At 37.9% G+C, this 16,831-nt stretch overlaps 1 protein-coding gene across 2 annotated transcripts in view; it reads left to right on the plus strand.

The window, feature by feature from the left end:
- LOC113028419 (zinc finger protein 385B-like) overlaps window positions 1-16,831 on the plus strand; it is an 86,812-nt gene that overhangs the window by 65,212 nt on the left and 4,769 nt on the right. For both annotated transcript variants that reach the window (XM_026178664.2, XM_026178665.2), the window contains 2 exons: window positions 10,533-10,687; window positions 12,785-12,892. In XM_026178664.2, the coding sequence (XP_026034449.1) occupies window positions 10,533-10,687; window positions 12,785-12,892 (263 nt within the window). The remainder of the gene's footprint in view (window positions 1-10,532; window positions 10,688-12,784; window positions 12,893-16,831) is intronic.

Here is a 16,831-nt window from a genome sequence, read left to right on the forward strand (position 1 = left end):
CGGATTTTACATGCTGTTGAAGCTTCCACAACGGTATCCTGTGATTTTCCTTTGACCAGAGGACACTAGTCCCGAATTTCACCTTGAACAAATTCAATAAGAGTTTACGGACCCTGGGGTGAAAATGGGCCCACAGTGGTTTAGCTGAAAGTAGGACAGATTACCACGGGGAGCCTGATCTGGGTTGGATGGTGCCCTGCAGGTAGAAACTCACATGAAGCCGCTGGCTCTGCCAGCTGCGTCTGTATGACTTTAAATAGACGTTGACAGCCAGCAGGAGAACTTGCCTGTTGGCTGCCAGTTGTGGCCTAAATGTACTTTGTCACAATAAAGATGATTTATTTAAAAACCACACAGAGCATGGCGGGGGCAGTATTTCAAGCCATCATGGAAATTAGGCCTTCACTTTCCACTTTTTGTTTCCAGCGGCGAGAGCTTAACGGAGCTGTCAATGGCAGTCCTAATGGATGCTAATTCATCCTCCAGAGCTCATCATAAATACCGAGCTCTCTGCCCGTTGTGTAAGCAACGAATGGCATCATCATTACTGCAAAAGCGCAGTGCACTAACCACTTCTGTTTTATGACTCAGAAAAGCTGTGTGCTTCGTGCCATTATGGACTGGAAAACATACCATTCAATTTTCATTATTTGACAATATGTTTTGCAGGCTTGCAGCAAACCTATCAACAGAGGATACTTTTTTTTTTTTTGCCTTTTTAGCTACACATTCCTAATCCTGCCTTTTTGATTAAACTAATGTAATGACAGAGTTAACTCAAAGATTAATGTTAAGTATAGGAAATGTCTGTGATTTTAAGATCCCACCATATAGAATATGAAGCACAGCTGTGACTGTAATGTTTGATTATATGTATAAAAGGGGCCATAGTGACATAGTTAATTATGCTCAAAGATTTTGTGTTACACAGGAGATGGTGGTCACCATAAAAGTGTTTTAAGTACATTCATTTAAATTTAATATGTTTGCAAATGCTCATGTTATGGTGTCAAACACTCTGCATAACAACGTACAAAGTGTTTTAAAATGCTTAATGTCCTAAATAATAAAATGTTATATTATTTTAAATTATTAACTGAAGCACATTAAGTAGTGCGCCTGTCATCCTGCTCAACAGTGTGTTAAAATTTAACTCGGGTAATTCAGATTTATGATGTGGCGAGGTACCGATGTCTGGAACAGGTATTTGGAAAAAAATGAGGAAACGTGTAAATTGCAGGAGAGATCAGGCCAAAAGACACAGATGTATCAATTTAAAACAGACAAATAACAGATGTGCAGCAGAAACTCACTCCTTGTACCAGTTCAGAAAGTGGACCTGAACGCAGAATATGAGTCAGAAATGTGTAGCCATTTTTTTCTTGTTTATTTTTTTTTAAGAGAATAAAGATGAGATAAAATTTCAAGCTCACCTTTAAAAAAAAAAATTCTCTGTGTTTTTTTTTTCTGTTTACAGACACAACTATGTTAATATGGATGATGTGTTAGGAACAAAAAGATAACAGAAATAAAAATTATCATCCCACAGCGGGCTGAATTCAAAGACACCCCAAAAACCATAGTGAAAAAATGATGTGCAAGGCTACTCACAATGGTACTTAATAGTTTGTATGGCCCCCACGTGTTTGTATGTATGCCTGAAAAGTCTGAGATGCAACCTGATGGTGTTGGACAAAGCGAAACATAAAGTCCCAGAGGTGGATTTAGGTGGATTTAGGTCAGGCGAGCGTGGGACACACTGCACCAGGGAAAGGTTTGACAATGGGCCCAAGAATTTCATACCAATTCCTAATGGCAGCCAGGGTGCTGTTGTTTAGCCTGTAGAGGTCAGTCCATGCTACCTGTAGTGACACTGACCCTAGCTAAATGCATAACTAGTGAAAAAACAACAATTTCTTTTCAAAAATGTAGGTGTTTTGGAAACTGGAAGTGCAAAGCAAAAGATGGATCTATCTGAGAAACTAAGTGAGAGTGCACTCTCATATGGTAGTGAATTCTAGGAAGCCCCAATCTAAATCTCAGTTTTCCTCCATTTTGGCTCTAATTGGGGTCATAATTAACAAAAACAACATTGTTTCATTCAATAATCTATAACTCTATAATTTGTATAATCTAGCAACTGAGATCTTAAATTCAAACGTAGATTAAAAGAACAGTGGGTTAATTTTCCTATAGACTTAGGTAGTTGGCCCTACTCTTCAAACAAAAAAGACTATTCCACTACTAGGATAGGACATACAAAGAATAAAGCTACACAAAGAAAGTGTTTACCACAAGAAGACACAAAATGATCCAGCAGACACAAACACCGAGGGGAAAATGGACAAAGGAAACACAAAGAAAATAGGAGGGAGGAGATCTTACAATAATAAGAATAAGAATGAGAACAACAACAAATTCCTGAAAACCACGGCAATGCTCAGTTCAAAAATATCTCCAATTGAATTTTCAGATAAATGAAGGGATTGAGTGAGATTTTCAGAGCTAAGACAAATGACTATTCTGTTTAGCTTTTAAAATGTTTACATTTTGAGATGCATAGTACTTGATAATTGTTTAAACACCACAGCTGCATACTGTAAACTACATTTATCCAACTTAGAAATAATAAAGATCACCAAGAAAGCCAATCTGATTCATCATGACCCCATTAATTTAAGGGGTGAAGATGACTTTAAGCTCATACCTGCAAGCTGACGTCAGGACAGTTCAAGTTTAAATTTTCAGCAGTTTATTCCAGTTTTCATACCTCTTTAGATTCAGCTCACAACAATGACTCTGGTCTCCCTAACCAAATCAGATGAAAACAGTCTAAAAGCCTCCATAATCCATTAAATGTAGTTTGAGAGTGGTAAAACAAAGAAATCTGTGCTTTTTGAATTAAATGTTGCTAAATTAGGAAACAGCCCTAATTCAGCCGTTAATGTCACAAACCATTAATGGCACGCAGAGAAGGGATGTTTTTTTTTTTTGGTGTCAGGAATGAGAGCGTGCCTGCACTCCACCATGTTGGTTCAGAGTGAACACAGAGAGTCTGGCTCAGACAGATAATCCCAGGAAATGCGTTTGCCATGAAAAGAGCAAAGAAGCCTTTCCTCTGATGCTTTTACTGTGATTTGCCTCTATGGAAGTCTCTCACCCCTTCCCCCCTTTTCCTCCACTCTTCATGAAAAGATGCCATTCCCCCCCCCTCTGTGATTGCTGTGATATTGAGTCACCCAGAGACTAATCTTGGAAATAATAGAGATTAAGCTTTTCCTCGTTTTTTTTCTTACCGTGCTGTAATTTCTTCAGCTCATAATCTTTTATCCTGTCTCAGTATGGGTTGGTTGGCTGCTGTGACCTACACTTTTAGCTTTCCTGCATAGAAAAAGAATGTGAATGCTGATTAGCGAGCAGGGATTGGTTCATTTCGAAAGGTGGATTTACATTTATAGTATCAAGAAAGGAGTGAACAATACTTGTGTCAGTGTTGAGCTTTGAATTTCTCCACATGCTGCAGTGTATGTGTGCACAAGGCTATAGGAGTGAGGCCCTTCATTTAAGGATTTAATTTGGGGAAAGGAGAAATGCATACCAAGATGCTGCCCGACTCCCAAGAACAATGCTGGGCTGTTTGATGCAACAACTGCTGCTGTCATTAGATGATATGCACTCACCCAAGAAGCATTTTAACTAACCACAATGATAGGAAAAGGGTTTAAATGAGGGAAAATGTTCTTTTGAGTGTTGCAAATGAAGCAAGTTAGTTATCAAATTTGACCAAAATGTTCTAGTAACACTCGAAAAGCTGTGAAGAGCAATATCGTCACTTTATTTCACTCCATTCATGTGTAAACACAAAGATGGCTCATTTGTTTTCTGCCTTGCATGTTCCCGATGCTCTTGGCCAATAAGATGCCAATCCTCTATGGTCCTCTTTATGCCTAGAATTGCGAAAGCATGAGGAAAATACACAGGGGAAGCTCATAAAGCTTGTCTGCATACATGCTGCTGATCAGCTTTCATTTGAATGAATTCAATTTTTACTCAGTATATCCATGATCAAGTTTAAGGGTATATTCCCCTTACTCATAGGTGTGATAAAATAATTTAATCATGTTTTTTGGTTTATGTAAAATCTTTTGAAAGCTTTCCTGTGGTGTTTGTCCAGGCAGACAGTACCACCCTCTTCCATTCTGTCAAACAATTCAATTTAATTTAGTTTTATTTATATAGGACCAAATCAGTCATCTCAAGATTTATATTGTAACAGTAACAGTATATTGTAACAGTAATAGAGAGAAAACCTCAACAATCAGACGACCCCCAGTGAGCAACCACTAGGTGAGAAGGAAAAACTCCCTTTTAACAGGAAGAGACCTCCAGCAGAAACAGGTGCAGGGAGGGGGCGGCTATCTGCTATGACCCGTTGAAAGTGAAGAGGGGGTGCCAGAATTTAATAATAACAAATGATTTAAAGCAAAGTGGTGTATGAACACAGAAACGGTGAAAAGAAAGATTCCTGAAAATCAGAATCTGAATATTTTGTTAATCCCAAGGGGAAATTGCTACATAATAGCCTCCAAATTTAAATATGACCGATAGAAAAAAATATGTTAGAAAACGGTAGTATAAATATGAAACCCAGAAAAATATCAACTGTAATATTTTGAAATAAAAACTGCAAAACTGTATAAAGTTAAGCAATTTTATATGCAAAACATACAAGATAATGTAAATGAAAATAATTCAGGTGTCAGTCTGTAATCATGACTGGAGGACTTTTAGAGTTTGACAGCTACACGGTATCCTGTGGCTTCGTGGTGGCATGAGTCTTCTGCTTAATGTGCTCACAGCACAGCATGGAGATGTTGTGAAGGGTTTTCCAATATTGTCTGCGAGCTCCACCCCCAGTATGTCACTGGCCTTTTGTTGAGTTTGTCAAGTCTGTTGGTGTCTGCTGCCCCAGCACACCACAGCATAGAAATACTGGCCACCAGAGACTCCTGCGGATCCTCAGGAGCTGGCAGATTATTAAGTATCTCGGCAGCCTCAGAAAGAGACCCCTATGCCCCTGCTTGTACAGGGCTTCTGTGTTTTTTATGAAGGCCAGTTTATTGTCCATGTGAACACTGAGGTATTTGTAATCCTCTACTGTCTCCACACAGACCCCATGAATGGAAATAGGTGTCACTGGTGTTCTGGTCCACCTCATCCTCACAACCAGTTAACAACAAGGTCATCAGTGCAATAACTGCACATCTTAAAATCTGCTAATAAGTTGTATGTTCTTCAGACCAGAAATGCAGGCTTTGGGGTCGATCTCGAGTCTGGCTACCTGGTTTGTAAAACACAGAGCTGATAGGGTTTTAAAAAAAATGCTGTTTAGATATCAAAAGACTTATTTTGTATCAAGTAAGGGATATATGAATATTAATAGCATATTAGTGCCAATGTAAACATAGTCACTGGTAATGATGCTTTAACTGTGTTTATTAGAAGTGTTTCATAAACTAAATTCTTCTCTGCCCAACCTAATTACACAGTAATTGAGTTCACGAGTTTAGGGTTGTAATTTTAAAGTTACGGTGTTTTATTTCTTAACGCTTACAGAGCCATACTGTTTAACACATTCCCATTATGACCGGATGAAACAATGTGAACATGGCATTCGTTTGTTTTGTCCAGTCTGCCAGAGTGAATCTTTTGAGATGCTCTCTGGACGTAAATGAGATGGGTAATTTTGAAACAGACAGGTCCCGTCAAAAGCACGTTCTTCTTGTCGGCAGATGTTGTACAGATTCTCACAGCTGATGGCAGTTTCTAGCTTGTTCAGCACCAAACGCAGTTAATTAAACGTCTCGCCCTGATGTGTTTTGTGAATATATGCATAGGAGATTAATAAGATCAATTACAGATTTGTGTAGGAGAGGGAATCGTTGTCCCCAAAAGTCATACTGACAGGGAGATTAAGCACATCAGTCTACTGGAGGGGGGGAAAGGGTCTGTCCTCTGCCTGTGATTGCCTGTTACTGTTCTTCTTTCGCTCTCTCATTTGTTGCTACTTTGTCATTCACTCTCAATACGGTGTTAATTCAGTTCAAATCACTTTATTGACACCAGTGACACAAACAGTCCTGGTGGAGCATGTAAATGAATTTGGAATTAGAAAACAAAAGTGTGTGTTTTATGCATGCATGATATTCAGGGAGATTAGCACATTAAAATCGCAGGATCAAGTAAATAGTGACAATCAGCTCTAATCACTCCTTATTTCAAATTCTAATTCCAACAAATACCTGGCGCAGTGGAGTGGCTGCAAAGCATCAAATAAACAGAGGGTGTGGTTGGTGGTCGTTGTCAAATTGTATGTTCGTTTGTTGGCTTATTGTTGATTTTTTATTTTTTTTAATTTATTGCTAATTCAGTGCTAATTTGTGCTGCACCTCTATATTTGTCTCAACACGTGGAGTCATTTGGTAGCCAAGACTTGCTATTCTCTGCATCTTTACTGAGTTTATTGTGTTCACTTCTCTTTATGTTTATCAGTTTCAGTTTGTTTAGTTGTGTTTCTGTCCAGCTTGATATTGCATAAGCATCTGAGTACCTCAGTAGCTGCTGATAAGATGTGGGAATTTAATCTTTAAGCAATGTGGTTATCATTTTCATTTCAACTTCATCCAGGCGGGGTCCACCTTGACAGGTCGCCATTGTGTTACAGGGCTAACACAGAGAAACCATTCACATTCACACCTGTGGGCAATTTTCAGATTAATCATCAATTAATCTAACTGTGTGTCTTTGGACGGTGGAAGTTAGAGTAACTGGCCAGATGGTGGATTCAAACTCAGGATATTTATGCTGTAAGGCGACAGTGCTGCCCCATTTTTAATTTTATTTGTTATTATGATAATAATTTCAGTTTGATGCTTCAAGAGGGGAAAAAAGTTGAGATTTTCTCAACTTTAAGGCAAACAATTGGAGCAACTACCAATGAGAATGAAGGACAATATTGATTGACATGTGATGGGGCAGTAAATACATTAGTGTTATTTAATGAGCCATACAACTCTTCACTAGCAGCCAAGCAGCATGTGATGACTGGATTGCCTTCTGTGTGAACGCAGTTTATCAAATGGGTACAAATATGCACATCATTTCATGCTCTGCTAAGATCATGAACAAAGACAGTGTTTACATTGTCACTGTGAGCAGCTGACTTTTTAATTTGATAGGTGGTACCTGCACTACATGACACACCAACATAAGCAAGAATTATTGTCATTATTGGAGTATTGTTGCATTGTTGCAACACCCGCCAGCCATCGAAATTTGCAAATAAATGTTCTGATAGTTTTGTTTGGTTTGTTTTGGGGACTGGAAACTTTGTGGTTTCTGTGATCTGTTTGAAGTCTGAGTTTGAGTGAACAGTCATGTTTGAGCTGGCTTTGGCTGAAAAGGGTAAAAAGTCTGTATGGTGAGCGAAACAGAGATTGCCAAATTGATATGATCTGAGAACGATTTAGTTGAGATTGCGCGGTCTCTAACTAGGCACCGATTATCCAGCGCACAAAAGATTTCCATGTCTTAATATGTTTTTACATTTGCAGATCCTGTTGTGTGCAGCACTAGCTGGCCCATTTTATCATGCTTCTGTTTAGGGCTGCCACAAACGATTATTTTGATAGTCGACTAGTCACCGATTATTTATGCGATTAGTCGACTAATCAGATCATCATCCACTGGACGTAAAACTACAGCTTATTGCACCAGCAGCATCTGCTCTTCTATAACTATCATTAGCTTACAGCTTTAAGCTTTTAAGGTGCTAACTAAAAATAAAGACAAGATGATAGTTTATTCAATTTTAATGAAATTTGCAGATTGTTTCGGTAAAGTTGAATAAACTCCTTGCTATCTAAAATATAACAGGACACCGGAGTATATTCTCCAGCATCTCACACTTCTGATAATCAGCTGTCTGCTTGACATTTATTCAGCTGTGTAAAAACTATAACTTTAATCTCAGCCAAACCGATTTACTCAGGAACAAATAAAATACTAAAAAAAAAAAAAAAAAAAAAAGCCAAACAACAACATTTTTAATTTATCTAAGTGACTCATATATATTTAACCTGAGTCGCGAAAGACAGCAGTGGGTTTGAAAACAATTTGCCGGGAGTCCGGTGTTCTCACGGCGCTAGTGACCTAGCCCCCGGCTAGCTATCGAGCTAGTGGGTAACAGATGTCTCCGAAAACGTCGGAGCGCTTTTGAAAATATGTGGTGTCCTGCTAAACTGAGCCGATATTTGAGGTTTACACAGCTACATTCTCGCCTGAAAATATGTTAAACGTTTATTTTGTGACCCAGAAAGAATAATAAGAGTAATATTAAAACTAACTAGCTACCGCCATTGTTGGAAACTAAGCTGGGCCGCGCTATGAATTCTGGGACACAGCTGCTTCTTCTTCTTCGGGGTTTAACGGCAGCTGGCATCCTTGGACATGTAGTGCTGCCATCTTCTGTTTCAGTCCGTTATTACACTCTTAAATCCTGCTATTATTCCTGCGTCTTTTGCGATCTTACAAAGCTTCAAACGACACGTCGACTATTAAATCAGTCGTCGACGATTTTGATAGTCGACGTAATCGTGACTAGTCGACTAATCGTGGCAGCCCTACTTCTGTTACTGTCCAGTCTTCATAGAAACTACTGCTTCCACAGTACCACAGAACAAGTACAGTGCATTATTAGAATTATAGTATCATCTTGGGCCTCAAGGATTTCTTCATGAGACCTCCCTGCAGCATGCAGTGTATGTGCAAGCATGAACTTTACTCTTTCACGTGTTTATAGCCTTCATTACTTTCCTATAAAGTATCTAATTATATCCAAACAAATTCTGGCAGGTTTCTTTACTTTAACATTTTCACAGTAAGAAGAAGGTGCCCCGAGGCTTTTGCAGTGGCAGGCAATGATAAAATAAGACAGGCTGTGGTGTCCACTGCTTCTTTATTTTCTGCCGTCTTCATTAAACACTTGGGCACCTGTGCAGGACAATAAATCACTCCCTAAACTCTCTTTACATGCCTACTAAAAGCTTTCCTTCTGCAGTATTAGTCATATCATTTCTTTTCACATATCATTCTCCAGTTTGTTTCTCTTTCCAGTCTCCCCTTTGGTTTCCTCTGCTCTTCTCAAATACTTTAGAAAATAGGACCAGATTAGTAAAAGCATGCTAATGCTCAAGGACTCTCAAACCGCCTCATCCCCAGAGATAAATCCTGAAATTTAGACTTAAAAGAAGCAGAAAATTGAGGAAAATTGCCTTCTGGTTGCTAAGCTTTTACTGAAATATAACATCATTAAACTCCAACATTATGATTGCATCTATTTAGAGAAAATGTTTAGGTGTTTATGAATAAGAAATTTTAAGGAAGTTTCTTTTGGCGTTATGTCACAACAGTCACTCACATTACATTTTATATAATTGCCATTTATTTAATTCCTTTCTTCAGATTCTCTGTCATTCAAAAAGTTATGCTTAATATGTGTTATCATCATGTGCTGGAGATAAGCCTAATGTACATTATATTTTACTTTATCTTCTCTAAATCCATAATTAGTCATTTCTCTTAATCCTCCATCCTCAGTCGTGCAGGTTGATCATTTTCAGTCCTACACAGGCAAAGCTCTCCTTTTTTCTTACGCTATATATAAAAATATTGTGTTTTTAATTTTGCCTTTTTTAAACCTCTTTGTCAATAACATGGTTTATTTTCATCACAGGGTAAAGTTTCTGTAACAAAGTTCTGAAGCCAGTTTTATATTACATTCTAATATTTTACACACAACCTTTTTAGCCGAACAACCTCCGGACTTTCCATACACAGCCACGACAAACGATCTGTAATCACCATGCTTATGTAAGAAACTGTGGCTTTTAATGCGAACACACTAATGTTACTCTGGGGCTAGACAAAGGTCACTGCCATGTTGCTCTTTAAAGAATGTGCAGTCTTAAAGCATTTAGGCCAACTACAGTTAAGTGTGTTGAGACAAGAGGTCACGTGGAAGGAGATTTTAAAGCAGAAAGTGCTGGTGAAATTCCAGTGAGATGTAAAGTAATGTATGCATAAGATGGTGAACGTGTACATCAAACCTCATTACGATTCTTTTTCTCTGTATGTTGACTGAGCTGTTTGCTTGTTCAGACAAAGAACCGAGACAATCACAGATACTAAAGGGCAAAGACATTTGTCAGGATAAACTATAGACTTGTAAAGCAGGAAAAGGCCACACAAAGCATTTCATCATTTGTCCCTCACTATTACTAAAGTCATTAAAGCTTTACCGAGTGAATCATTCACTGTGGATAAGCGTCTCAGTCTCAGATATGTGCTAAAATCACTCTTTATCCTAGTTTGTGTAGAACGATGTGCAGCTTTGGGGGCCTAAAATGAAAAAGGCTGAAATAGAAATTTGTGTCTTTTCAGAATTTATTCTGATTTAATCATCCCTGCTTTAGGAGCACTATCCCAGAACCAAGTCCACCCTCTCTTGGGCTCCCTGCCCATGCCAGGTCGATCCCTTCAGCAGCACACTCATGCCCAGCTGGAGCACTTCTTGCCGCTCAGGGTCAACGGCTCCTCGCCGCTTAGCCTCTTCCCCAATTTTAACACGGTAAGAACCCATTCTGCTTTTCTCTCTTACATGTATCACATACTGCAACTTTGGCTCCTTGACCATTTACATCTTTAGGTTTATCATTTACCATGCATTTGTTATAGAAACAGTCATTAGTCACAGTTTGCATATTATATTTTATGATGTTGTAGACAGTGCTGGACATATGCTTATTTGCCTTCTTGCCAAAAGTTGCCTGTACACCACCACAGTGGATTTGAAATCACTATGTGATTGAAGTGCAAGCTTTAAGCTTTAGCTCAACGAGGTTAACAAAAAAAAACTGAAATCATTTTCAGGAATCGACTCAAACGAATATTTAAATATAAAGATTATTTTGAATATTTAAATGATAATCCCCGCAGTTAATGACTGCATGAAGTCTAGAACCCCTGGACATCATCAAAGGCTTTTCTCTTCTCATCACTGCAAGTTTCTACAAGGTGCAAGTTAATTTTGATTTTATATAACCGAAATAATCATTTTTACAACTGTGCGGGCTCTTTTAGAGAATTTTGGAATAAGTCTAATCCGACCAGTGCTCTGCACCTTGCTGTAAACCCTCTGTATGTCCATTCTTGCATTTTTGCTGTCTTCTGTGGTCTTTCTGATTTTGGTTCTTCAGCCTAATGATGATGATGGCCTCCCTTATTTACACTGATATCAATTTGAGCCTTATATTAAAAATGACTATTTAAAGCTATAAAATACAAATTCAGTACTTTGAATCAACTTCAGATATTGTGTTTGTTTTATTTGTTACTAAATAACAACGGGACAGGCCTCACATGAGTATGAAGCTGCTTGCTGGGCAATTGTAAGATTATTTTTAAGGTTCTGAAAATGTTGGACTATTTATAAAAAGTTAATGCTAAATTTTTGTAAAAACCCTTTGAAATAACGGTGAGAGTCTGCACTTCAGCCACACTGAAATCATGTGTACAGAAGCACTACAGAAAATGTTTTTTCTTTTTTGGATCTAACTTTAGGTGGATTTAATATCTTTGCTGCAGACAAATAAAAGGGATGAACTTTTATGTAATTAGTCACAAGAAAGTGAAAAAGTGTATTTTTTCTACAAGGTCTGAATATAACTTTTATACTTTAAGTAAAAGTCTGCAAAAATTTAGAAACTCAGGACAGCCACTTGTGATGTCAGCATACAGGAAAAAAGCACCAAAATTAAGATGAACAAATACATTCGGATGATTTTTTATTTACCATGTTATCATTTTCTATGTGAAATACTTAACATTTTTTAACAGTTTAAACAGTTATGTGAAAGCTCATGTCATCATCAGGTCAAATCATCAAACATAACTCAGAATTCTAACTGAATTTTGCTTGAGCTTCACAGCCACGTTATACTTTATTTTTAACTTGCAATCATAAACATACATGAGAAATTCCAAATATAAAACCTCTGTCTGGCACATAAAACACGTGTTTTTTGGGGGCGGCTTTTATAGTCACAGCTTAAACCTGTAATGAGTAAAGTCTGAGGAAAGTGCTAAATGTATCAGGCAGGTGGGAGGCTGGATAAATATTCATCTCTGACAACTAAAGCTAAAAATATGGCTGAAATATCACAGCTTTACTGTGGGGATTAAAAACGTGCTTATATTCAGCTCGTATTTAGAAAAATATACACAGTTTGCTGCCTTTACATAATTTACACAGAATGTTAAAAACAGACTTACAGCTCTTTCTATCAGAAATCTACGTTTATCACACGCGGCACAGTATTTTTTTCAATCACAGGAGGACGCTAAGCAAAAATCTACAACCTTATTTAATCAAAGTAATCAGCAAAATCAGCACTGATTCATAGTTAATCTGAAATACGGAGGTAGAAATGTGGGTAGTTATTTTGTACATCTGTGCAGATTTAAATCCTTGTTAAAGGAACACATTTTAACAACAAATAAATATGCTCCATTTTGCAAATAAGATCATTAGGAATGCCACCTTTTAAAGGAAATATGCAAAAACATATTTATTTATATTTAATTATTGCACATACAAAACAAAATCTCAGGTCCTGGATTATAAAATTCAATAATTTGGTGTATATGTGTATGTTTCACCTTATAGATGGACCCAGTGCAGAAGGCAGTGATCAACCACACTTTTGGCATGACTCCACCCAAGAAAAAACCCATTATCTCCTGTAACATCTGCCACCTGCGCTTCAACTCTACTGTAAGTGCTGTAACTCTACTTTTCCTCGATGTCACAAAGGAAAGTTTGTTAGCATCTAAAATGCAACCTTAAAATAACCTGAAATCATCTCTCGTGCACCACAAGAAGATAGAAAATCTCCTCTGACCACATAGCTGGAGGTTTTTTTAGCCATTAAAGATAGTAAATCATATAATTTTTTGCGGCACGAAAATACATTTATGCCCATAGCTTTTCCAAACACTCCTCTGAAGTTCTTCTTTTTACCATTTTTTGCAGTCAACACAACATCTACATATTTTCAAATAATGTAATATTTTTTGCATCCCAAAAATGATCTTATTCCTGCCTATCTGTCTTATCACTCTGCTTGTTACATTTCTATCCTCTCTATTTTCAAATCACAGGCCACTTTAAAGGAAACCAGTCTGCTAGTTCTATTGCCTTTTATTCCTTATCACATTTTATTCATATTCATTTGACTCCAATGCCTATGGAGTTCATTTATACATATTTGCATTTATATTGTTAAGCGGTAACAGGGAGAATGACAATGACTCTGCTTTTTTGTGAAACTTTAAAGAAGCAGGACACTGGTCCAGGCTGATTATCCTACTACTCTTGCTTCCTAATCTCCTTTTTCTGTCTCTGCTCTTTACTTTTGGGTGCACAGTGATGGAGTCTGTTTTCTAGCTAACAGGCTCTCTCCTCCCTTTGTGGTACCTGCAGCTGTGCTGAGAGTGCTGGTTGACCCAGGAGTTGGATGCCAGGTTGCAGGCAGGTACCGGATCCCAACAGGGGGCAGAACAGTCCAGCAGGAATTTGCACTTCACAATTAAAGAGAAAGTCCAGAATAGCTGTGTAGCACTTTTTATGCTCATTGTTTGTGTAGTGCTTAAAAAAGTTACAGCTGAATAATTTTTTGCAGTTTTACATCCTACTTTTCATGCTGGACACACAGCTTCAACTTGCCATCGGAAAATGGGATTTAGCCACACCCAGTTATGCTGGTTAAACTGTTATTTTTACTTGCAGTTGAATTTCTATTGTTTTACTGATTAGATGTTGCAGTAAATTGATAACATCTGCTAAGCTTTGTAGCTTTTCATTACCTGTGCACGTCTTAGCATCTTTTAGCCCATTGTTTTGGTTTTCTAGCATTTTGGATTGCTCTTAACAGTTTCATATTGTTTTTTTCATACAATAACCTTTTTTAGTTAACAAAGAGGCTTAAAGGTCAAGATCTGCAACTAGCTTGTGGACATGGCGGTGTATTCAAATGCTAGAGAGCTTTCTCAGGAGTTGGTGGAGAGAATTCAGTGTCTTATGGTTCCTATGTCCTTCTTTTGCACACATTTCATGGTAAGGTCTTGCTAGTAGAGCGGCTTTTTAGCACTAATGAGGATGTGAATGTATCCCTAATGGGAAGCTCAAGCAGTTTGTCCAGTATGAAGTCAAATAAGGATGACTGTGAAAGTAAAACCTTTGTGGGATTGGTGTAAAAATTCCAGATTATTCCTTTAAAGCTGCTGAACTCACTAAAAAGCATGAAGGTCTGACAGATCAGCAGATCATATATGATATGACCTAATTTTTCTGCTCCGTAGACAGTTGCTTGTTGTGTGTGAAGAGCATCACTGATGTGACAAATGCATAAAGCAGCTTGAATGAAGGTCATCGGTCTCCTTCAGGTGTCTCTAACTGAAGATCTTGGTCTTGCAGTCCTGGGATTCTTATTCCATGCGTTTTTCTTTCAACGATGCTATGGTGGAACATGGTGAACTCATACTACACTGGCATGCCAGATAGTATGGCAGTATGCAGATGACAGCAGAGTCGTCCGCCTGACTCAGTGGAAAATCACGCTGAATGGTTGGTGTGCACTGACATTCAACGTAGCCAAAGGGCTTGTATACCCTTTGCTCAGCCCTCCATTCCCAACCACACACTTTGACCCATGGTGCCACCCTTTCTGTTTGTGTAGGAGTCCAAGCTTTATGCAAAGTGTTGACAGGGAGACCTCTACCCCACCACTCTATGCACAATCTGTGCTCACCTAAAGATCATGTCTGCGCACTATGAATTTGAATGTGCATTAGCAAGGGATGTACAGTGTGTGCCTTGAAACTGGTATGGATAATTTGAGCAATTACAAATTATCTAACAGCCTTGTGTGAAGCCAGATACTTGAAGTCTTGTCTCACTGATTCTCCGTTCTTTAGGAAGTGCACTCGTGTCTTTCTTATACAGAAAGGCACTGGGGTTGCAAAAAAATATGTGCTCTTAAAGGATAAGTGTGGTTATGTCATCATATTTTTCTTATTGTTATATAAGTCAATGCCATGAAAAGAACAAAACCATTAAAGGTTATTTAACTCCAATATCTCAGCACTGACCCATGCAGTTTCATTCTGTCCTTTTTAGAAAAGGTTACTTAAACAGCTTTTATTTTATAGAGTCTATTTTTATTTGTTGTATTAGGTATATTGTATTTAAAACACATGGTATGCATACATAAAGAGAGAAAAAAGGATTTTATGTCTCATATTATCATTTACTCATCTAAATGCCAACTTTTAGTATATTCTTATGCAGTATAATTATAAGAATTAAGTATGAATCATGTAACTATTATGCTGCATGAGGAAAATGGCAAATGCAGACATTTAACCTGTTGAAAGCCTACTAGAAGTAACCCTTGAAGCTCTTCTCTGAACTGAGAGGTTTCGGTCATATTTCAGGCCTGCTTAAGGAACAAAATGACTCCATTTGCATCAGAAGTTAGTGAGGGTGGTCCCTGCCTATGCAGCTACCCTTGGAAAAACCCAAGAAACTATTCTAACTGTGGTCAAACCATGTCTTTATTGATATATACTCAAGTGTCAACACATGGGAAAAGGGGAGGTCGTCAAATGTCATCTTTATCAGGGGAAGAGGTAACAATTAAATCACATAATTATTCCGTTCATTTTCTTCCACTTATTCAATTCAAGGTTGTTGGCTGAGGGGATGAAGGGGTGAGCCTGTCCCACCTGTCATGTGACCAAAGGCAGGTACACCCTGGACAGGTCCCTAGTCTATCAAAGGGCTAAATTAAATTACATGTTTTTAATTTGACATGTCAAGAAAAGTATCGGCTGTCACCAACTTATCCTTTGAGTACTGCTTGTTCTGTATTCATGATGTTTTGGATTGTTTGGTTAAGTTGCTGAAGCAATATTTTGCCAACTAATCTTTGGTAATTTACCATCATATATATATTTCACAATCTATGTAAATGACTCACAGTTATATTCATAAATAAATAAAATCGAACGAAGTTTCTTTTGTCTCTATTCAAAAAATAAAGTTTGCAAATCAGTCGTCATGGAGATGGCTTGGTTATAAAAGATGTCATGTAAATATTCAGCAGGACACCTATATAAGATTTATTGTATTTATTAATGAAATAATTAGCAAAATTGTTTTTTTCCCTTTATTTTGTTTCCTAAAGATAATTCTTGTATATTAAATACTAAAATTTAATGTTGTTTGGACGTACAAGTTTTTTTATCCTGCTTCGGCTGTTTTCACTGTTGGTATACTCTGACATGAAGCTGGAAGCAGATCTTCTTCCGTAGAGCTTTGTCTACAGATATCCAGAGTCATATGGGGATCACACATATCTGCATGTGTCTGCTGTCTCGTTGCCACAAATGTGTTTTCTCTTACAGAGGGAGGCACAGAGGTCATTTTGTGTCACAGTGTAACGGACACGGGCCATTTTGTGTCAGAACGAATCAGTGGAAAGATGAGCCAGTGAGCTCAGAGGATGCTCATGAGATGCCATTAGTCCAACTGATGCTCATTTGTGCATCATCATGACAATGATGATTATCAAAATGGTGATGTGATTCTCCCTCAGAGTCAAATGCTTAAACGCATATTTTTTCCCCTAAATTTATAAGAGCATGTGAAGTC

This window comes from Astatotilapia calliptera, chromosome 8, assembly GCF_964374335.1.
Source record: "Astatotilapia calliptera chromosome 8, fAstCal68.1, whole genome shotgun sequence".
NCBI classification, from domain to species: Eukaryota; Metazoa; Chordata; class Actinopteri; order Cichliformes; family Cichlidae; genus Astatotilapia; species Astatotilapia calliptera.